The 24,488-nt window shown below is 43.2% G+C and overlaps 1 protein-coding gene across 9 annotated transcripts in view; it reads left to right on the top strand.

Annotated features, from left to right (window-relative positions):
* Nucleotides 1-24,488, top strand: part of PLCE1 (phospholipase C epsilon 1) — a 327,095-nt gene that overhangs the window by 94,159 nt on the left and 208,448 nt on the right. For all 9 annotated transcript variants that reach the window (XM_056530229.1, XM_056530227.1, XM_056530230.1 and 6 more), the window contains exon 3: nt 17,975-18,221. In XM_056530229.1, the coding sequence (XP_056386204.1) occupies nt 17,975-18,221 (247 nt within the window). The remainder of the gene's footprint in view (nt 1-17,974; nt 18,222-24,488) is intronic.

Genomic DNA, 24,488 nt, shown 5'->3' with positions numbered 1-24,488 from the left:
CTCGCGCTCCAGTATGTCACCGTATGCGCTCCCGTATGTCATTCATTTCAATGAGCCGGCCGGAGTGAAACGTTCGGTCCGGTCAGCTCATTTTTGCGCCGTATGCGCTTTTACAACCGGACCTAAAACCGTGGTTGACCACAGTTTAAGGTCCGGTTGTAAAAGCGCATACGGCGCAAAAATGAGCCGACCGGACCGAACGTTTCACTCCGGCTGGCTCATTGAAATGAATGACACACGGGAGCGCATACGGTGACATACGGGAGCGCGAGGTTTTAGCTCCCCCCTGCCGTATGCGCTCCCGTATGGGAGAAAACGTAGTGGGAACCCAGCCTAAGACAGAGAATGAGTACCGATCCATATTTTTTTTTAAGTACTCACTGATGCCAATTACTTATACACCTTTTTTTTAGATGTCATTCAGAAGTGGCTCTAGACTTTGTGAGGCCCTAGACGAAACGCCAACCTGAAGCCCTCACTGACACTCATTATTAAGATATGTAGGCTGTAAGATTGGTTTGAGCGGGTACAGGGCAGATATAAGATTATAATATAAGTCAGTGGCATAGTATGGGTTGGGGGCACTGTACTGGTTTTTTTTTCTTCTTTTAAGTATGCATGAAATTATTTCCTGTCATCTCATATCATAGGCCTTCTGATCTGTCAATTCTTTACACTTCAGTTCTACCTGTTTAGATGGACTGTGTTTATGAGCAGGTTCACACGAAAATCAGTCCACATGGAGAGAATTATACTAGCTAGACTTGCAATAAGAAAGTAAAATACCAATTTCAACTTCCCAATTTGCTTCTGCAGATACATGGGATTTAAAATGTACCTTTTTAATTGTGACTTTCTATTGTATCTGTTGAAGTTTTCTATGTGATGTGCAGGAGGTTTCTTTCAGAAGCTAACTATAAGAGAGGAAGCTTTGCATTATGGTGGCATGTATGTGGGTCATCTGGTGTCAGTAATGTGCGGTGCTGATAGGAGACACATGGTACTGAAAGAGCTGGAGGTCAGAGTGCAAGGAAATAAGTCAGAGGTCAGGCAGGTTGGGCAGAATTCAGATCATTGTGTGGACTGTATATGGCCATGTTGCTTTCTACACTTTAACAGCACTAAATTTGTACCTAATTCCACCCCCCCCCCCCCCCCCCCATGACTAGAATGTTCTTGTTCTATAAAATGTAACCTTCATTTCCCCTTGTTGGGAAAAGTGCAAAGAAATATTTGTACTTAGTCTATCCTCGTTCTGCATTAGGGTTAGTATTTGTTTTTATGTATTACTGGATGTTACATAAAGCTAGTACTTGAAATGCTTTCCTTTCTGACAAATACGTATTTAGTACGTTAGTCTATCCCCCCTCCAGAGATTAGTCTCTCACTTTATGAGACGCTTGGGTTCATGCATATCTCCTCTGAGCAGGGGTATAATGAAGATTTTGGGTTGCAGGCCAGCAATAGACAATTTAATACATCACTACTGCTGATATTGTATCTTCTTGCTGTAGCTCCTCATTTTGCAGTCACCTTTTGTTCCATTTATTCGGGAATCAATACACTGTTACGCCGAGCGCTCCGGGTCCCTGCTTCTCCCCGGAGCGCTTGCGGCGTTCTCCTTTCTTCAGCGCCCCGGTCAGACCCGATGGGGATGCGATTCGCATAGCGGGACGCGCCCGCTCGCGAGTCGCATCCCAAGCCACTTACCCATCCTGGTCCCCGGCTGTCATGTTCTGGCGCGCGCGGCTCCACTCTCTAGGGCGCGCGCCAGCTCTCTAAGATTTAAAGGGCCAGTGCACCAGTGATTGGTGCCTGGCCCAATCAGTCTAATTAGCTTTCACCTGCTCCCTGTGTATATAACCTCACTTCCCCTTTCCTTCCTTGCCGGATCTTGTTGCCTTGTGCCAGAGAAAGCGTTTAGTGTTGTCCAAAGCCTGTGTTCCAGACCTTCTGCTATTGCTATTGATTACGATCCTTGCCGCCTGCCCCCGACCTTCTGCTACATCTGACCTTGCCTCTGTCTAGTCCTTGTGTCCCACGCCTTCTCAGCAGTCAGCGAGGTTGAGCCGTTGCCGGTGGATACGACCTGGTTGCTACCGCCGCAGCAAGACCATTCCGCTTTGCGGTGGGCTCTGGTGAATACCAGTAGCAACCTAGAACCGGTCCACCGACATGGTCCACGCCAATCCCTCGCTGACACAGAGGATCCACATCCAGCTAGCCGAATCCTAACATACACATAAGAGGCTGAACCTGAGATCCGAGAAGTATACAGGGAATGACCAGATAATTGCCTCCAAAAGAACCCTGCAAAGAGGAACAGTGTGTCCTTATAGGGGGTTGTCCTTCTGTCATTTACAAGAAAAAATAAAGACCTTAGTAACTGGTAGATTAATAATAAACAGTGATCCCTTAACTTACAATGGCCTCAACATACAACAGTTTCAACATACAATGGTCTTTTCTGGACCTATGTAACTTGAAACCAGACTCAACATACAATGTACAGACAGTCCAGATCTGTGAAACAAGTCAATGACTGGAAGAACTGACCAATCAGAATGAACATTCACTGGTAAAACACCCTGTATTCCTGAAGTGTATGCACTGACTGTTGTCTGGTAGCTCCCCCTACAGTACAGGGAGGTATTACATGTTCTGTACTACTCTTTATCTGGGCCAGGATTAGCTGGTGAGTGCGGCTACATGTTACTTTTTTAGGACATTGCGTGTACTGTACAGGACCCCGAAGAAGCTCCTGTCCTCTACATAGACCAGTGCTTCCCAAGCAGGGTGCCCCCAGCTGTTGCAAAAGTACAACTCCCAGCATGCCCGGACAGCCTTTGGCTGTCCGGGCATGCTGGGAGTTGTAGTTTTGCAACAGCTGGAGGCTCCCTGCTTGGGAAACACTGACATAGACAGTGATTTACAGCTCCCAGCAGATCTTTCTTACTTTTATATGTAAGGATTTGCTTTATCTATATTAGTTATCTACTTATTTTTCTTTAATTCTGACTTTTTCCTATTTTTAGATGACATTTTTGTGCCTTTAGAACCAATTACCAGGTTTCCATAGAGTTATGGTCTCAACATACAATGGTTTCAACATACAATGGTCATCCCAGAAGCAATTAATATTGTAACTTGAGGGAACACTGTATTGTCATTTTGCATAAGAAGCCTTGTGCTGGTTACAATATATGTACAATATAGAATGCAAAAGGTACTTAGTAAAATGGAAAGTTGTGCAGTGTTTGTTTCCAAAAATACAGCACCTGCTTAATTTGTTGGATATACGTGATTTTTAAGTTACATATTGCTAACCCAATATATACATCTTTTTAGAGCAGTGGTTCTTAACCTGGGTTCGATCGAACCCCAGGGGTTCGGTGAGTCAGTCTCGCCGGGGGTTTGGCGGGGGAGGGAGCAACAGGACAGGCAAACCAAGCAATTGCTTGGGGCCCCAAGCTGGCCCAGAACCCCGAGCAGAGCCAGTGTTTGCCCGTCCTGTAGCGACGGGACAATTCCTCCCATCACTATTAACTCCCTGCGGCCACGCGTTAAGTTTACAAACGCAGGGCCGCCGGGACATAGCTCACGCCGGGACGTCACTGACTTCCCGTGCGTGTGCCCATGGAAACGAAGGCGTCGAGGACCGGAAGATAGAGAAGGAGGAAGAAGCGCGCTGGCCAGCTTGGTAAGTGAACAGCGGCACGTCATTTTCGGTGCTCTGACCACCGGTTCCGAGACCTACTGCTATAGCTGGAGCACTGAAGTGGGCAGTACACAGGCATACAGCCTCCAGCCATACACTGTATATGGCTGGAGGCTGTATGTCTGTGAGGGAACACTGCCTACATCAGTGGTCTTCAACCTGTGGACCTCCAGATGTTGCAAAACTACAACTCCCAGGCTGTCCGGGCATGCTGGGAGTTGTAGTTTTGCAACATCTGGAGGTCTGCAGGTTGAAGACCACTGGCCTACATAATGTGCGGGAACACTGCCTGCCTAATGTGGGGGAACTCTGCCTGCCTAATGTGGAGGTACACTGCCTGCCTAATGTGGGGGGACACTGCCTGCCTAATGTGGGGGAACACTGCCAGCCTAATGTGGGGGAACACTGCCTGCCTAATATGGGGGAACACTGCATGCCTAATGTGGGGGAAAACGACCTGCCTAATGTGGGGGAACACTGCCTGCCTAATGTGGGGGAACACTGCCTGCCTAATGTGGGGGAAAACTGCCTGCCTAATGTGGGGGAACACTGTCTGCCTAATGTGGGGGGAACACTGCCTGCCTAATGTGGGGGAACACTGCCTGCCTAATGTGGGGGAACACTGTCTGCCTAATGTGGGGGGAACACTGTCTGCCTAATGTGGGGGAACACGGCCTGCCTAATGTGGGGGGAACACTGCCTGCCTAATGTGGGGGGAACACTGTCTGCCTAATGTGGGGGGAACACTGTCTGCCTAATGTGGGGGGAACACTGTCTGCCTAATGTGGGGGGAACACTGTCTGCCTAATGTGGGGGGAACATGGCCTGCCTAATGTGGGGAAACACGGCCTGCCTAATGTGGGGGGAACTCTGCCTGCCTAAAGTGGGGGGAACACTGCCTGCCTAATGTGGGGGGAACACTGTCTGCCTAATGTGGGGGGAACACTGCCTGCCTAATGTGGGGGAACATTGCCTGCCTAATGTGGGGGAGAACACTGCCTGCCTAATGTGGGGGGAACACTGCCTGCCTAATGTGGGGGAACTCTGCCTGCCTAATGTGGGGGAACACTGCCTGCCTAATGTGGGGGAACACTGCCGGCCTAATGTGGGGGAACACTGCCTGCCTAATGTGGGGGGGAACACTGCCTGCCTAATGTGGGGAACACTGCCTGCCTAATGTGGGGGAACACTGCCTGCCTAATCTGGGGGAACACTGCCTGCCTAATGTGGGGGAACACTGCCTGCCTAATGTGGGGGGGAACACTGCCTGCCTAATGTGGGGAACACTGCTGGCCTAATGTGGGGGAACACTGCCTGCCTAATGTGGGGGAACACTGCCTGCCTAATGTGGGGGAACACTGCCTGCCTAATGTGGGGGAACACTGCCTGCCTAATGTGGGGAGAACACTGCCATTGTTGCGAAAATGACATGAGAGTGGCACTTGCCAAGGTAAAGCCGCACATTTCTGAACTGGTCTCTGAAAGACAACAGCAGAAGTCACACTGATTTGCAGTAAATATTAATTATGTTTTTGTTTTTGTGTGAAAATCATGTTTTCATGGTTTTGTTCTTTGTTCTTCATGGTTTTGTTTATTTTGGGCACCTATGTATAAATATATACTTAAATATATTCCTCCTATGTTTTAAATTTGAAAAAAATCTTTTAAATTTTTCCAATTAAGAGGGGTTCGGTGAATGCGCATATGAAACTGGTGGGGTTCAGTATCTCCAACAAGGTTAAGAACCACTGTTTTAGAGGCTTTCCCTTTCAATACTCTTCTCGCACTCTTGTAGCTGACTTGAAAGTATTTTAAGGCACAGGCTTGACTCTTCGGAGCACATGTCACTTTTACTGATCCCACGCTGCAGTTTACTGGTCCCAACAGCTGATTATTTTGTGGTTAGAAATGTTCACAATATCTGTTTTCAAAACCGTTTGTAGGGAGACAAGGCTGAAGCTTCCACTTCTAGAGTACAACAATAAACACCTTCCTTAATCTTAACTGAATGTAAAAATAAGCCTTCATCTTGGTCATTCTAGGCATCCTAAGTATTCTCACCGTCATGAGTTAATCACTGCTGGAATCTCTGCCCAGGACACCGTGAACTTACACATACGTGTAAAATAGTGATGTGTGCGGCTGGGAAAACAATGCACAGTTTATATTTATAATCTATCACATGATGCCGCTGGAGCAGCAAAGAACCTGATGATTTTAGGAACATAATATAAGCGTATTATAAAGAGTGAGTATGAAGGCAACGGAAAGAATATTCAAGGGTATGTTTACAGACGGCAGATTTTCCATCCAGATTGGTGGGTGGAAATCTGCAGCATTTCTGCAGGTGAAAATGCAATAGAAAATCCACGGCAAATTGTGTGGGCTTTGGTACATATTTGTTGAAGGTGTGCCATTGTAGAATTTGGGGTCTGAAAGAAAAAATAAATAAAAACAATAAGTTAAAACATCTTCCACAATATATTTTATTGTGTATTTATTGCAGATTTTGGTAGGTCAGTAGGGAAATCTGAAGCATAAAGCAAAAAACAATGACAAAGTGAGGATTTATAATTTGACTGCAAATCTGCAGCAGAAAATGAATGCTGTATTTACCATGTGTGAACTTTTCCTTAAAGGGGTACTCCGCCAAAGGATAGGGGATAAGATGTCTGATGTCTGATCCCCGCAATCTCGGCTGCTGCACCCCAGACATCCGGTGCACGGAGCGAAGTTTGCTCCATGCTGGATGACTGGCGAAGCGGGACAGACGCTTGTGACATCCCAACCACGCAACGCCTGTGATGTCACGCCCCCTCCCATACCGTGATGTCATGAGCGGGGTGTGGCCGTGAGGTCACGAACCTCTGGAGCTCTAAACGAACGCCGGGTGCAGCAGGGAGATCGCAGTGGTGTCCAGCGGCGGGACCCCTGCGATCAGACATCTTTGGATAGGGGATAAGATGTCTAGGGGCAGAGTACCCCTTTAAAGGGATTGTCCAGGGATCAACAGTTTTTCTTTTCTAAATAACCTCTTATTTTCCTGCCTGTTTTGTATACTTGAAGGGTTTGTCCAGGAATAAAAAATTAATTTGTTCTGCCACTTCTCCTCCATATTCCTTAACTTTACTTGTTTAGTACTGTTTGTAAGACTGGCATAAATGTTATGTCCCTGTGATCATCCATGATCTCATGCTCTCCGATGTAACATGTTTCATCATCACTGTAATCTCACAATCCCCTTTCAGCACGGCTGATGAGAACCTGGCGCTTGCCTTGTTTCTCTGCATTGTTGGTGCCTATAAGGGCATCGCCCAGCACGTTCATTCACACCATGATGTATATCTCCTATTTTTACACCACCGCCTGACATAGGTTTGATTCCGTGACAACCCCTTTTAAGGATTGATCTCTTCTTAACCAATGTCTGTCAGCCTTTTAGAATTTTCTCTTTCTTTTAAAGTGTATCTGTCACCAATGTTTGAGGTTTGAACTAGCATTAGTTTGACACGTTTCCCTAATTCAGGTAAATAGGATCTCTTCATTAATGTCTATGTCATTTTTCAATGGCTTTAATGAGTCTGAAGGGTCTGCTGTGCCCAAAAAACTCTATAGGCTGGAACTACAGTAAGGCTAGGCTCACAGTGAGGAATTTCTATCTGGAATTCCGCTTCAGAATTCTAAGCAGAAATTCTGCTACATGAAGATAAAATGAGAGTGAATGGGAAAAGCTACTTGAAAAATTCCACCAAAACATTGAACTTGTTCAATGTACTGACAAATTTCCGAAGGGGAATCTCATTGAAGTCACTGGGACTGGAAATGGGAGGTGGAAATTACTCTTGATCGGAATGAAGGCGGATTTTCAGCATATTTTCAGCCCATATTCCATGCAGAATTTAAAGGGGTACTCCGCCCCTAGACATCTTATTCTCTATCCAAAGGATAGGGGATAAGATGTATGATCGCAGGGGTTCTGCCACTCTGTGCCGGATGACTAGCGATGCGGGGAGGAGGCTCGTGACCTCACGGCCACGCCCCCTCAGTGCAAGTCTATGAGAGGGGGCGTGACGGCCGTCAAGCCCCCTCCCATAGACTTGCATTGAGGGGATATGGCTGTGACGTCACGAGCCTCCGACACTGCACCCAATGCTCCAAACGAATGCCAGGTGATGCAGGGAGATCGCGGGAGTAACCATTTAAACATTGTTCTGCCCACTGGTTCTGGTAAGATGACCATTTGGTCTAAAAGAAGCAGAACTTGGTCCCCCTGTGCACTTCCACTGATTTGCAGGTGTAAAATACACACCAAATTCCATCCGGAATTTCCACCTGGACCAAAAAAATTACTGTGTAGGCAGAAAATATGCACTGAAATAATTCCAAGCAGACAAGGGAAAATTCCTCAGTGTAAACTTAGCCGAAGGGCAGCCATTGTATAAAAATCAGGACTGCTAGAGTGTAAATCACTGATCACAGTCACATCGTTTAGAATATAGTCCCCGTATCATTCTATAATTGCTCGAAAGAGATAGAAAAGGAGCATTTTGATGACAGACTACATTTCAGGACAGTAAATCACTGGGAATCCAGTCTGGTAAAATAAGTGTAAACATTGCAAAAGAATGCAGAAACACCCGGACTTCATATAGGCAGTTTTCAGACACCCTTAGTAGTACCCTATGTCTTGTGAAAACAAATGAAAAATAATGTAAAAATCCAAACAATATGAAAATCCAATACTCGGGTGAGCAGCTATACAAAATAAATTGTATCCTATTTCTGATAAAATTATTGGATTTGGCAAACTTTCATCCAATGTGTGTGTATATACATATACAGTGTATATACAGTACAGACCAAAAGTTTGGACACACCTTCTCATTCAGAGTTTTCTTTATTTTCATGACTATGAAAATTGTAGATTCACACTGAAGGCATCAAAACTATGAATTAACACATGTGGAATTATATACATAACAAAAAAGTGTGAAAATATGTCATATTCTAGGTTCTAGACACCTTTTGCTTTCATTACTGCTTTGCACACTCTTGGCATTCTCTTGATGAGCTTCAAGAGGTAGTCACCTGAAATGGTCTTCCAACAGTCTTGGACGAGTTCCCAGAGATGCTTAGCACTTGTTGGCCCTCTTTGCCTTCACTCTGCGGTCCAGCTCACCCCAAACCATCTCGATTGGGTTCAGGTCCGGTGACTGTGGAGACCAGGTCATCTGGCGCAGCACCCCATCCCTCTCCTTCTTGGTAAAATAGCCCTTACACAGCCTGGAGGTGTGTTTGGGGTCATTGTCCTGTTGAAAAATAAATGATGGTCCAACTAAATGCAAACCGGATGGAAAAGCATTCCGCTGCAAGATGCTGTGGTAGCCATGTTGGTTCAGTATGCCTTCAATTTTGAATAAATCCCCAACAGTGTCACCAGCTAAGCACCCCCACACCATCACACCTCCTCCTCCACAACAGCACACCTGTGAAGTGAAGACCATTTCAGGTGACTACCTCTTGAATCTCAACAAGAGAATGCCAAGAGTGTGCAAAGCAGTAATCAAAGCAAAAGTTGGCTACTTTGAAGAACCTAGAATATGACATATTTTCAGGTGTTTCACACATTTTTGCTATGCATATAATTCCACATGTGTTAATTCATAGTTTTAATGCTTTCAGTGTGAATCTACAATTTTCATAGTCATGAAAATAAAGAAAACTCTAAATGAGAAGGTGTGTCCAAACTGTTGGTCTGTACTGTATATATATATGTATATATATATATATATATATATATATATATATATATATATATATATTGCACTAGGATCTGTTGCACTTTTGGCGAAAGAGGAACTATTGCAGAGCATATCTAATAAACACAGCCTACTTTTGTTTATGTTCGTCCACATATAATACTCAATTTATTGCAAATTTTGGTGGAAATTACCCAGGTTGAAATTTACAAATAAAATTGCACACAAATTTGAGTGCAACAGCAGAATTTGTTTTTAACCTGTTATCATGAAAACAGATAAGTCTTTATAGTAGCTGCAAAACACAAATTAGTAATTAAAAGAACCCCAAGCACGTTCAGGCAGACTTATCTACCAAAACACTAATGCCGATTCCACATCCTAGCCTGCCAATATTAACCACAACATGATAAGTCCCAACTGTTTTGTTCCCATGCCATCTTGATCTTACATGATGGTAATATTGCTCTCTAATATGCGTAAATGTTTCATAAAATTCTACTTGCGTTCCATTGGCAATAACAAAAATAATTATTTTGAAATCTTTTGCCCTAAGTAAAGCAATACAGTTTCTAATGTTTGTTGAATGAGTAAATATTTTTCTGCGAATATCTAAGAAAACGTTAGGTTATGTTTATTGAGATTATGGTGCTTTTGAAGCTAGTCTTAAATTACTAAAAGTAAATAATCCAACACAGGACTGCAGCCTTCTATGGAAAGAAACAGAATTGGAAGATGTTCTACAATGAACAGATTTTCTGGCGACAGCCCTGGAGACTACTTTACACATGTTGGATTAACACTATTATTTCATATATATAATCCGTCCAAGGAAACACTGTCTCCTTTTTTTGTCAACAAGGCATTTTTTCCGGTTGCTGCCAGAAGAAACCGTAATTTACTATGGACATTACGGCTTGCTTTATACTGCACATCTCACATATTTTTAATGCTTTTTCCACAAAGCTGCTTCTATATTAAGCTTTACAATTTATTAGTCGTAGGTTCTTTTAAGTACACTAATGCAGAGATTTATACAGATGGTATATTTTGTTCTTTCTACATTAATAATGATTTTGACCTTTTTTTCATGTATATTCCCCAAAACACTCATAAGGGCGAAAAGAGAAAAGAGCCTCAGTTTATTTGTGGTGATCACGTTTTCATGGGGAAACCTAGTGATAAAGTGGATGTACCAAATGTAGTTCTGGGCCTTTTAAAAGGGGTGGTCTGTGATAAACTCTATTGGCCATTTGGAAATTGTCATAAGGGTATAATATGGCTTTATAGTAAGTTATGAAAGTTATCCACTTGCATTAAATCTGTCATGTACCGCTTGAAATATGTTACTGGTGAGTCTAGCTTTTTATACTCTACACCTCTGGGTAGCAGTATACTGGAACCTTTACATTGTCATTGTCACTTTAGACTTATAATGGAGCAGGGGGACAAAGATCGCTATGAGCTGAGGAGTGAACAACAATGTCGCTCACTTCTTCCAGCTCGTTCTCCTGATCGGAGGGCACAGATGACTTGCCTGTAAGGCATGTCAAAAGTTTTAAGTGAAAGTGCACATTTAAGAAACAACTCTTTGCAGAATCTAAAGATATAAAACGCCATTATTTTTTATTTTACTGTTGTTTCTGACCTTTCCCTGCATTCCATGCAGCCAGAGACAATATGTAATAAGCCACATGATCTCCAGGCTGTGCTGCAGTGGGTGGGGGGGATGGCATTACTTAAGTAAATACCTTCCACCCTAATCTCCACTCACCTACTGCAGCATAGCCATGCTCCCCAGGAGACTATGTGACTTATGACACATTGGCCCTCATTTACTATTGCAAACCCGACATGTTTTGTCTGGTTGTGCACCAGATTCTGTCGCGTTGCGACAGAAATTCTGTCTGCGCCAGAATTTGTGCCAGAATTGAAAAATCCCGACTAACTCTCCATTTTGCAAAGAAAACCCGAAAAAGAGGCATGGCCGCCTGGAAAGGGGTGTGTGGTCTCTGAAAAGGGTCGTGTTCCCAACATTTTCACAAAAACCCAACATATTTACTAAGGTTTCCACCTAAAATGTGGTGGATTTAAGCTGAGGAAAACTCTACAGATCAGAGCACGTGTAAAAAAAGCAAAATGTAGGGAAAGTGGAAAATGTAGGGAAACCTTGGTAAATATCGTGGAAAATAAATTGTAGGGATTAAAACCCACAAAGAAACCTACACTCCACTCTTAGTAAATAAGGGCCATTGTCTCTGGTCGCATGGAACGCTAGGAAAAGTCAGAGACAAGAGTAAAATATAAAGACTTGCATTAGAGTACTGGGTATGGGTCCCCTGCATTAAAACTAACAAACCTGTGCACAAAGGTAAAAGAAGCATATTACACAAAATAATAGCACCACAGGCTCAAAAGCTGAAGAAAAAAAAATCCTAGAATGACCCTTTAAACAAGGAAGAGGTGGGGAGGAGGAGAGTTACTAGAGACAAAGGTATATGGAGACACTAAAATACATCTAAAAGCTCTAGTATATGCTATATCCTACCACAGTACTTTATTTACAGCTTATACTGCTCAGTACTGCTTTATAATGTCCTCTATGTTATTGCTGCATCTGTGTGTGCACGCTAATATAGGGAAGCAGGACCCCCTCTTTTGTGTGCGGTGTATGAAAGATATCATAGGAGTTTTCTCCTTTCGCTAGCTCAGGGACAACTGAAAATTAGAGACGGAGCCTGAATTTGGTAAAAAATGTCAGTTACAAGTTACATTATTGCCATAGTAATAAAGTATAATATGTGCTGTGCCATTAATGTAAAAAACTCTTTACATAGGTTATGCTGGACTCATCCTGCACTCCTTCATATTGAATGACATCATCAGTCTCAGTATACAGAAACAGAAGCAGCCAACACTGGGAGGCAGGGGGAGAACTCTCCTTGTGAATAAGAACTTTTTTCATGAATGTACCAAACTCAATATTTGATACTATTTTTATAGCCCTCCCTCAGTTCCAGCTTCTGAATTGTACTATTTCTACAACCATTTAAAAATGTACTCTGCCTACAAAATTCTAGACAGATGAAGCCCCTTGAGCTATACTGACCTCAGACTACTGTGGTTCCCTCCCCTCTCCTTGTAGAAGGTGATCCCTTGCGGGCAGGGCCCTCTCCCCCCCTCTGTGTCCGTCGGCAAGTTATTCTGTGTAATGCTCAACGGTCCCATGTTAGTGTTATGTATTGTTACCTATATCATATGTAAAGTGCCCTGGAACCAAGGTGCGCTATATAAACAAATAAATGAATAATAATAAATAGAAATGACAGTCCTGTTAATAGCTATGACAATTCATTCTATTTTCTGGGTTTAACAGTTTTAGGGTTGTAAGAACAAAGTATTAGGGCGTCTTATAGACATTTATTATTATTATGACATCCCTGTTTATTCTGATGAATGTAAATATTATTAAATAAGTAAATGCTTTGAAGATTAATTGTGTGTACATAATGGCCCATATTTACTATTGCAAACCCGACATGTTTTGTCGGGTTGTCCACCAGATTCTGGCGCATTGTGCCAGAAATTCTGTCTGTGCCAGAATTTGCGCCAGAATTGAAAAAACCTGACTAACTCCATTTTACTAAGAAAATACGAAAAGGGGCATGTCTGTCAGGAAAAGGGGGCATGGTCACCGAAAAGGGGCGTGTTCTCGACATTTAAAAAAAAAAAACACAAGATATTTACTAAGGTTTCCACATAAAATGTGGTGGATTTGAGCTGAGGAAAACAAGACAGATCAGAGCATGTGTAAAAAAAAAGGAAAATGTAGGGATAGTGGAAAATGTGGGGAAACCTTAGTAAATACTGTGGGGAAAAAATTGTAGGGAATTAAAACCCACAAAGAATCCTACACTCCACTCTTAGTAAATCAGGACCACTGTCATAACTGATGAATGAGTGCTTAGCAGGAGCAATAATATCTCCAAGCATAATTTTATTACTTAACAGTTTCACTGGTCTATTGAGCTCTTAATTCCTCTATGTCCCGGAGTGTTACTCAAGGCTCAGATCTGTAAATATATGAGGATATTAGTGTTGAGCGGCATAGGCCATATTCGAATTCGCGAATATTCGCGAATATATGGACGAATATTCGTAATATATTCGCGAATATTCGCATATTCGTTATATTCTCGTTTTATTTTCGCGTGTGCGAAAATTAACATATGCGAATTTTCGCATATGCGAAAATTAGCATATGCGAATTTTCACATATGCGAATTTTCGCACGCCAGTCTCACACAGTAGTATTACAGCCTTCTTTACACCACACAAGCTGGAAGCAGAGAGGGATGATCACTGTGATGTGTACTGTGAAGAAAAAAAAAAAAAAAAAAACGAATATTCGTAATTACGAATATACAGCGCTATATTCGCGAAATTCGCGAATTCGCGAATATGCGATATTCGCGAATAATATTCGAATTGCGAATATTCGCGAGCAACACTAGAGGATATCTAAGGCTCAAAAAGCCCATAACCCTTTCCTGCTTGGTTTACATTTTATGTATTAAAGATTACCACAATATGGAGATTTTAAGCAATGGGAAACTGTTATTTTCCAGCTCAGGCCAAGTTTACAAAGAGATGTAGAAAAGCTTGACAGTCTGGTTCATAACTGCTGGGGTTAAAGGGGTACTCCGCCCATAGACATCTTATCCCCTATCCAAAGGATAGGGGATAAGATGTCAGATCGCGGGGGTCCCGCTGCTGGGGACCCCGGGATCTCGGCTGCAGCGCCCACCTCAATGGCTTCCGGCAAAGCTGGAGGCTTCGGATCCCAACCACGCGAGCGGAAGGGCGTGACGTCTCGACTCCGCCCTGTGTGATGTCACGCCCCGCCCCTCAATGCAAGTCTATGGGAGGGGGGCGTGACAGCCGTCACGCCCCATCCCATAGACTTGCATTGAGGGGCGGAGCGTGACATCACACGGGGGCGGAGTCGTGATGTCTCGCCCTTCCGCTCGCGTGGTCAGGATCCAAGCCACCAGCATTGCCGGAAACCGTTGAGGTGGGTGCTGCAGCCGAGATCCCGGGGGTCCCCAGCAGCGGGACCCCCACGATCTGACATTTTGTCCCCTATCCTTTGGATAGGGGATAAGATGTCTAGGGGCAGAGTACTCCTTTAAGACTAAAGGAATAAAACAGTAGTGTATTACCATGATGTGTGAATTAAAATCAATAAAGCTGTTTGCATTTATATATTTAAACATTTATCTGGTGCTGTATTTTACATCCTACAGTCTATGGGGCAGTAAGACAAAAAGAGTCAAGGAGTAAAGAGCATCACAGTACACTTATCCCTCGTTCTTCTGATTGTTGGGGGTCTCGGCACTAAGACCCTGACCAATAAAATACTAACTAATAAAAACTTTTGTCTCTGGGACATGTCAAAGTGACAGGTACACTTAAAACACATGATTTTTATTAGGCCGGATTCACATGCTGCAGTCCTGTGGTTTCGTGGGAGTTTTCTTGCCTTTGAAAAAAAATGTGGTAAAACTACATGGGTTTTACTGTGAATTACTGTGGTTTTGCACTGCGGCTTTACAAGTGAAATGTTTTAAAAATGTGTTATAAAGCCTACAGTCTTCGACTACAGGTCAGTACAAATCTATATAAAACCAACTAAAAATAGACAAAACAAAGACAGGACTGCCCATCTGTCAAATGCCACATAGACTGTTGTCATCAGTGGGCTGCTCAGGGGGCCCAGAAGTAGAGTTCATATCCTCCTTCTGTAGTTAGTCTCCCTGCAGTCTCTTCTTTTTCCCCGGCAGGCTCCCATAGATTCTCCCCTTCCCCTGCAGACTTCCTGTAGCTCCTCCCTGCTGACCTCTCTGCATTCTGCGGCATCAGCCCAATGGTGAGGTGTGCTATTGACACTATGGGAAAGTGGCTGTCTAAGAGTTATAACAGTGTTTATTACCATGACTACCACCAGGATTAAGATTCAACATAGCAGGTCAGGGCTGAATTTCTATATTGGTCCCTCACATTTAAAGCAAAGTAATAGGTAATAAATTAATGGGGTTTCCAATAATAAATGAAGTATTTGTCAAATATTCTAACTTGTCATTACCGAAAATTACCTCATTTACTTGAATTACAGAAGATTTCCTGGTCCCCTGATCTCTGTGGAGGTCATTTGACTCTGTATCTCAGTGATTTTTTTTCTACTGCTATGCCATTCTCCAGGCTGTGGCAGTGCCTTCTGTCTGCTCCCATGTATGGCATCTTCATCGACTGCTGTCACGTGTGTTTAAGGTCACAAAGGCCATTTAAAGGTCACTTTAAGGCTACATTCACACTACAGTATTTCCCAGCGATCATGTTCATTCTTTCAGCGTAATTATGTGCTGTGTGCATTACCGACAAAGGTGACAGAGCATGTCTGTGCGATCTTAGCGCCGCAGGATTTCGGGTGGCACCCGCAGCTGATGGAATCTCCAACCTGAAGTTCTTCTGGCAGAGATTCCCTAATGTGGATGCATAGTCGTAAGCATTCACAGTGCAAACACAGTGGGGAGATTTATCAAAACTTGTGCAGAGGGACAGTGAACCAGTTGCCCATAGCAACCAGATCCAATGCTTTCATTTCTCAGTGGCCTTTTTAAAATGAAATAAGCTATTTCACTGCACACACTGATTGCCAGCACTGTTCACTGCAAAGCCATAGCTTTGCAGTGATCAGGGTTATCGCTGGTCGATTGCTCAAGCCTGCATCTCAGCCTTGGAGCAATCAATCGCAGAGGGGACACGCCGGAGGCAGGTAAGAGGACCTCCGCTCGTGTCCCAGCTGATCTGGACACCGCATTTTCACTGCGGTTGTCCCGATCAGCCCCACTGAGCAGCCGGGCAGCTTTCACTTTCATTTTAGACACGGCGTTCAACTTTGAAAGCCGCGTCTAAAGGGTTAATAGTGTGCGGCACTGCGATCGCTGCCGCGCGCTATTAGCCCCGGGTCCCGGCATCAGCGTTATATCGTGGGAGCCGACCAAGGACGAAAATATATGTCCTTGGTCGTTAAGGGGTTAAGATTGTACTATGCATTTGCCGACCAAACATCCAGTCCAGTCACAGTTAGATGGGTTATGAGAGTTTACAGTGGTGTTTCCTAACCAGTGTGCCTCCAGCTGTTGCAGAACTACAACTCCCAGCATGCCCAGAAAGCCAAGAGCTGTCTAGGCATGCTGAAAGTTCTAGTCCTGCAACAGCTGGAGGCACACTGTTTGGAAAACACTGGTTTTAAGGAGATGTACCAGGGACCACTAGAGGAAAACAGGAAGATAATAGGGGAGATTGACTGTTGTGTGTTTAGCTACACATGTTTAAAACTAACTTACCAGGCACAAGTTATGTGTACATGTGCCTAATTTATCAGAAGTTGCACACGGTGTGATACATTTGTGGGATTTTTGCTTCTGTGAAGTTGTTATAGACAAGTATCGTAAGCGAAAGATGGCTGCCATTGGTTTGTAACATTTAAAATCTTCAGCGACAAAATGTGCGACTTTTTGAGAAAAGTTGCACATGATAAATTCATAACCACTGCATAAAGGGGGAGATTTATCAAAACCTGTGCAAAGGAAAAGTTGCTCAGTTGCCCATAGCAACCATTCAAATTGCTTTTTTTATTTTACAGAGGCCTTGTTAAAAATGAAAGAAGTGATCTGATTGGTTGCTATGGGAAACTGGGAAACTTTTCCTCTGGACAGGTTTTGATAAATCTCCCCCATAAAGTTTGGCAAAACTTTTCTTCAGAACAATAAGTCTCACCAAAAGTCACAAAAACATTCATGCACCAAATTTTGACACACAAAAAAGACGTACTATGCTTGATAAATTCCCCAAAATGAGTTCTAAAAGTGAAGGGGGTATACACTGGCACGTGTCAGGGAATCATGGATCTCCAGAACTCAAATTTGACTAGAAAGCTTATGGAAGTATGCAGTATATCTGGTATCTGCATTGAAATGTTATTTGAAAATTAGCATTTGGGTCAGTAAACCCCATTTAGGCTCTCTGGTGGTCTTAGGCAGCAGAATGGTACATTTTAATATCTCTGGTGACAGGCAGAGGAAGGGTTAATGCATCATACTTGGAAGTTGAATGAATTGTTACCTTTCCAGGATTCAGCATTGTCCGGCTTTACCTCCCCTTTTCCTCTGCGTTCAGATCATAGAGATGAGCTTAGGGAGGGGATCTAGAGGATTGCTCAGATGTAACTGTATAGCTGTGCAGTCCCGAGACCGTCCGGCTTCACTTGGCTATAACTCGTGATCACAACATGTCAAAGTTTCCATAAATGATGGTAACACTTTAGGAAGGATCACATGGTCAAGTTGTATTAAAGGTAGTAGTTGGCCAAAATTTGTTGTATTTTCTGACTAAAGTTAATATTGACAAACTGTTCTTGTTTTTGTAATTCTAGGTTTGCAGTGAAGGCCATGGGGAAGACGACATTTTCGATTTGTCTGTATGCCTGCTTGAAAAACCATTAATCCCTGTCAATAAAATCATCAATCTAAATGAAAAACAAAATGCTGGGTTTTATGCAACTTCGCAAAGGACTACCATTTCTCAGTACATAGGTGGTGCCCTGCTGGAGGCTACAGCATTGCTGGGCGCAAGAAGTGGACCTTTGTTTGGTGGGGCGACTGGAAGAACAATGCTGAAAGGTAAGTTTTCTGCAGCCAGTAATACTTCTGATGACATTTTCATGTCAGTATAGTCTTAAAAAATTTCTTGGTCTTTAGTCTTGGTTTGTTTTTACATGGAAGACCTTTATTATCTGTCATAGATTTTAATGAGTTGTTTTCTTTATAAAATATGGATATGGCAAGTAGCATCAAAAAGCCTGGATATTTTGTTCCGAACGCTTATTCTCTCCTGAGGAATACACAATTCCGCAGTTATAAATAAAAAGTAATGAATAAAAAGATGAATAGAAGCTATTGCTGTGCTATACAGTAAAATGCCTAAGGAGATATATATTGGCATGACAAATTAGACAACAGGGAACAAGTTATGTCATCTAAACTCAGAGGGAACTTGGCGACAAATTGTGGAACAAATGTGTGTTCTGTTATCATTTGTCGTCTTGCTTCTCTCTAAGGCTCTGCTTAAATTTATATTCACATTTACATTTTTCTGTTACGCCACTGAAAAATGATGGTGGTGCCAGATTCGTCACATGAAGGATACCAATGGCGTCTGTCAGAGCCCATTGTTTTTAATAGGGATTGTTAGGTTTCTGTCATGGTGTCTGCCATGCTGCACTGTTTTGTCCAGCAAGTTTGACAGAACCTTCAACACAGATGTGCTCATATGTTGATTTGAGGCTCCATTAGACGACTACGTGCCAGTTCCCGTCAAAAATGCAGGAAAAAATAATGCAGCATTTAGTGCTATATTGTCCTGTAAAATGACAGGCTCTATAACAGAAACCAAGTGTACCCAATGGGCCTCATTTACCAAGGCTTTTCCGAGTAGACTTTGTAGGTTTTTTTGTGTCGCACGAGTCGTGTGCCAGAATTTCCGTCAAAAAATCCAAAAAACCCTACAAGCACTCCACTTTACTCAGAAACCCCTACAAAAGGGCGTGGTCATCAGGGAAAAGGGTTTTGTCTCCAAAAAAAAAAAAAAGTACATTTTCGAAAGAAACCTTCAAATTTATTGATGTTTTCACATAAAATTTGGGGGACTTGAGCTTTGGAAAACCAGACAGCTCAGAGCATATGTAAAAACAGCAAACCATAGGGAAAGTCGCCAACTACCAGAGACAATAGTAAATGCAGAGAGAAAATACCTGTCAGAAACAAAAACCCACAAACAAAATTACTCTCCACCATTGGTGTCAACCATGTGATACATCCTGTAGTGCCATCATTTTTGGCATTCTCACTGTGTAGAACAACAGAAATGGACCATTCCAAAAACAATATATATATTTTTCTACTTCCTCTCTTGATTACTTAATACTTTTAGACAAACATTGTGTGATGCAAATCACACTGCAGCTACATGTTGTAGAATATAATATTATAACTTTCCAGTGTTTTTTAATGAAATCTTATGATGTCAGATTTTCATCCCCTTAGTAACTAGAGATGTTACTAAAACTATTGTTAAGGAAATTCAATTAAATATTTCAAATGGGGAAGAGCTTCATGATCATTGCGGTAGTGTTTGTTTACATTGAGGTCATTTTCTCCTTTCCAACAGTCCAAATAATTTCCTGGCATGCCATTAATACAAGAATGCTCTTAAGTCTTTCCTGTTCCATAATTCCTTATATGTATCTATGAAGCTTTAGATTTAGGAATAAATTTGGTAATTGAATCTTAAACAATATCATAGGGCATTAAAAAAAAATATATAAAAATTTGTCAAATGAGAAATACATTTTATAATGCATTTTTATAACTTAAACTATGACTGGTAACTGCATATTTTTATGTGATACTGTTAGGGACTAACTGGGGTACAAGGAAAATTGAGCCCTAAACTGACCCCAAAACCGCTCTCCCTGCCTACTTGCCAATCCACCCTAACCGGTGGTTCGACAACTGGGTGTCGGTCCCTCACTGATCTAAAGTGCAGGGGCCTAATAAAAACACATACTAATAAATAGTCGGTCACAAACCGGAAACATAACAGAAACATACAACTCTATAATACATAAAGTTCAGAGGACACAGATCAGTGAGCAGCACAGAGAACACTATCAGCGGACATGAACAGAGGACAGTATACATTAGGTGCAGTATAGTTCCCCACATTAGGTGCAGTATAGTTCCCCCACATTAGGTGCAGTATAGGTACATTGGCTCCACATTAGCTGCAGTATAGTTCCCCCTACATTAGGTGCAGTATAGTTCCCCACATTAGGTGCAGTATAGGTACAGTATAGTTCCCCACATTAGGTGCAGTATAGTTCCCCCACATTAGGTCGGCAGTATAGCTCCCCCACATTATGTGCAGTATAGTTCCCCACATTAGGTGCAGTATAGTTCTCCATATTAGGTGCAGTATAGTTCCCCACATTAGGTGAAGTATAGTTCCCCCCACATTAGGTGCAGTATCGTTCCCCACATTAGGTGCAGTATAGTTCCCCCACATTATGTGCAGTATAGTTCCCCACATTAGGTGCAGTATAGTTCCCCCACATTAGGTGCAGTATAGTTCCCCACATTAGGTGCAGTATAGTTCCCCCACATTAGGTTGGCAGTATAGCTCCCCCACATTAGGTGCAGTATAGGTGCAGTATAGTTCCCCACATTAGGTGCAGTATAATTCCCCCACATTAGGTCGGCAGTATAACTCCCCCACATTATGTGCAGTATAGTTCCCCACATTAGGTGCAGTATAGTTCTCCACATTAGGTGCAGCATAGTTCCCCACATTAGGTGAAGTATAGTTCCCCACACATTAGGTGCTGTATCGTTCCCCACATTAGGTGCAGTTTAGTTCCCCAACATTATGTGCAGTATAGTTCCCCACATTAGGTGCAGTATAGTTCCCCCACATTAGGTGCAGTATAGTTCTCCACATTAGCTGCAGTATAGTTCCCCCCACATTAGGTGCAGTATAGTTCCCCCACATTAGGTTGGCAGTATAGCTCCCCCACATTAGGTGCAGTATAGGTGCAGTATAGTTCCCCACATTAGGTGCAGTATAGTTCCCCCACATTAGGTTGGCAGTATAGCTCCCCCACATTATGTGCAGTATAGTTCCCCACATAAGGTGCAGTATAGTTCTCCACATTAGGTTCAGTATAGTTCCACACATTAGGTGCAGTATAGTTTCCCCCACATTAGGTGCAGTATAGTTCTCCACATTAGCTGCAGTATAGTTCTCCACATTAGCTGCAGTATAGTTCCCCCCACATTAGGTGCAGTATAGTTCCCCACATTAGGTGCAGTATAGTTCCCCCACATTAGGTGCAGTATAGTTCTCCACATTAGCTGCAGTATTGTTCCCCCCACATTAGGTGCAGTATAGTTCCCCACATTAGGTGCAGTATAGTTCCCCCACATTAGGTTGGCAGTATAGCTCCCCACATTATGTGCAGTATAGTTCCCCCACATTAGGTTGGCAGTATAGCTCCCCACATTATGTGCAGTATAGTTCCCCACATTAGGTGCAGTATAGTTCTCCACATTAGGTGCAGTATAGTTCCCCACATTAGGTGCAGTATAGTTCCCCCACATTAGGTGCAGTATAGTTCTCCACATTAGATGCAGTATAGTTCCCCCACATTATGTGCAGTATAGTTCCCCACATTAGGTGCAGTATAGTTCCCCCACATTATGTGCAGTATAGTTTCCCACATTAGGTGCAGTATAGTTCACCACTTTAGTTGCAGTATTGCTCTCCACATTAGATGCAGAGGGTCACATTCTGCTACAGGGCACAGTTTTCTTCATTACACCGGCATTTAGCGCTGCTTGCCCGAAGCAGGGCTAAATCCCGGACGTCGGGCAATACAAATTATATATACTTGGTGCGAGCTGTGTCGGCCTCCCGGCGCCCCTGTTGCTATGGCGCCCTGTGCGGCGGCACACCTCGCACACCCTAAGGCCGGCCCTGATGGTGATACTATAAGGGGGACCCTGGGGACATGCTGCGACTCTGTCTGACAGGGCAGAAGGAAAGTACGGGGCCACACCATCCCGTACTGGATCACCACATATATATCATTTTTACACTGATCACAGGGGGGTTTGGTTTTAACCCCTTAAGGACCAGGGGTTGGTTTTTCCATTTTTGCACTTTCATTTTTTCCTCCTTATCTTTAAAAAAGCATAACTCTTTCAATTTTACACCTAAAAATCCATATGATGGCTTATTTTTTGCGCCACCAATTCTACTTTGCAATGACATCATTTATTTTACCCAAAAATCTGCGACAAAATGGAAAAATTATTCATTGTGAGACAAAATTTAAGAAAAAACACAATTTGTAACTTTTGGGGGCTTCCGTTTCTACGCAGTACATTTTTCGGTAGCAATGACACCTTCTCTTTATTCTGTAAGCCCATACGATTAAAATAATACCCTACTAGGTTTGATTTTGTCATACTTCTGGAAAAAATCATAACTACATGCATTTTTTTTGCGTATGGGGTGGTATGAGGGCTAATTTTTTGTGTTGTGATCTGAAGTTTTTTGCGGTACCATTTTTGTATTGATAGGAATTTTATATCTCTTTTTATTCATTTTTTCATTATATAAAAAGTGACCAAAAATACGCTATTTTGGACTTTGGAATTTTTTTGCGCGTACGCCATTGACCATGCGGTTTAATTAATGATATATTTTTATAATTCAGACATTTCCGCACGCGGTGATACCCCACATATGTTTATTTTTATTTACACAGTTTTTTTTTTTTTTTTAAATGGGAAAAGGGGGATGATTCAAACTTTTATTAGGGAAGGGGTTAAATGATCTTTATTAACTTTTTTTTCCCACTTTTCTTTGCAATGTTATAGCTCCCATATGGGGCTATAACACTGCACACACTGATCTTTTACATTGATCAATGGTTTCTCATAGGAAACCATTGATCGATGATTCTGCCGCTTGACTGCTCATGCCTGGATCTCAGCCACTGAACAGTCATTTGGCGATTGCACACCAGGAGGCAGGTAGCTGATACATTTAGAGGAAAATAAAAAACGGAACATCCACATGTGACCCTAATCCAGACAGTGCACTCACTAGGGAAGGTGCATAGGGATGAAGTGGACATTTGGAACAGACGGGTGTTCCCTAAATTCTGGGAGGCCTTCCACACCGTCCCACAACTGGACATTCATCTGGCGGCGAGGGGTTTGAACCTTTTTTTTTCACAACTACCTTTCCCTACCTATTAGAACACTATCCCTGATCTAACAAGTGCCAGATGGCACTCACAGTTTCCAGATGGGCACGGATAGCACTGGGGGAGGGGGGGGGGGGGCGGGCAGAGCGGATGAAGGGGGACATTAACCCTCCCACTGCCAGCTGTTAGTTAATAGTCAGATATTCCTTCCGACCAGTAACAATGCTCCCACCGAGGTACGGAAGGTGATCAGTGGTGTGTATTACACCACTGATCACCCTCCTCTTCCAGGTCATCGGGTCACCGTAGACCTGAATGACCCGAAATCGCGATGATTGGCCGGTCAGAATTGACCGGCGAATCACGGCGATCACTGACATGGGGGGGGGGGGGGTCTGAGGACCAACCCTAGGCATTGCCACTCCCACCCAGCGCTTGCTTCGAAAATCTTTGGAGAGCTGAGGAAAGAAGCGGACACAAATCTGCACGGGGCACAAATTTCCACCTCGCACCATGCAAGATATCCTTGCCGGGGATGGGCTGCGCACGAGGCCAGTGAGCCAATGCATGCAGCCCTGGCATTCACAGCTCTTGCACACACCTGTCTGATTGACAGGCTGGGAGCGAGCACAGGCTGACTGAATTCGGACGGATTATTAAAAAAGTTCATGACATTGCCCATTTGGGTAGGGCCACACATGACACATTCACAACGGGTTTCCCACAGCTGAAATTCTGCTTGTGTGTTTTCCGATGCGGAATTTCTGCTGTGAAAAATCTGCAAGCGGAACCCATTGACTTTAATCGGTAGCAACATACTTGTGGACTTTAGCTGCAGAAAACCCGCTGAGGATGTACTATGTGTGACCCTACCTCAGTGAGGTTTTTTCGATCTGCCTGAAACCAAAACTGTCTGGTTTTGTCCATAACAACCAATCACAGCTCAGCATTCATTTTACTAGAGTTTGTTAAGATATGAAAGTTAAGCTGTGATTGGTTGCTATGTGGGCCACTTGTCTCTGTGACAATCCATACAAAACAACTTTCCCCCCTCCAGACCCTCTCGCTGTACAGAGATGTGCAGGTAGCTGCAGAGCATGGGGCATTTTGCTCTAGC

The sequence above is a fragment of the Hyla sarda genome, chromosome 7 (genome assembly GCF_029499605.1).
Source record: "Hyla sarda isolate aHylSar1 chromosome 7, aHylSar1.hap1, whole genome shotgun sequence".
NCBI classification, from domain to species: Eukaryota; Metazoa; Chordata; class Amphibia; order Anura; family Hylidae; genus Hyla; species Hyla sarda.
This window is presented reverse-complemented; position numbering and strand designations above follow the sequence as displayed.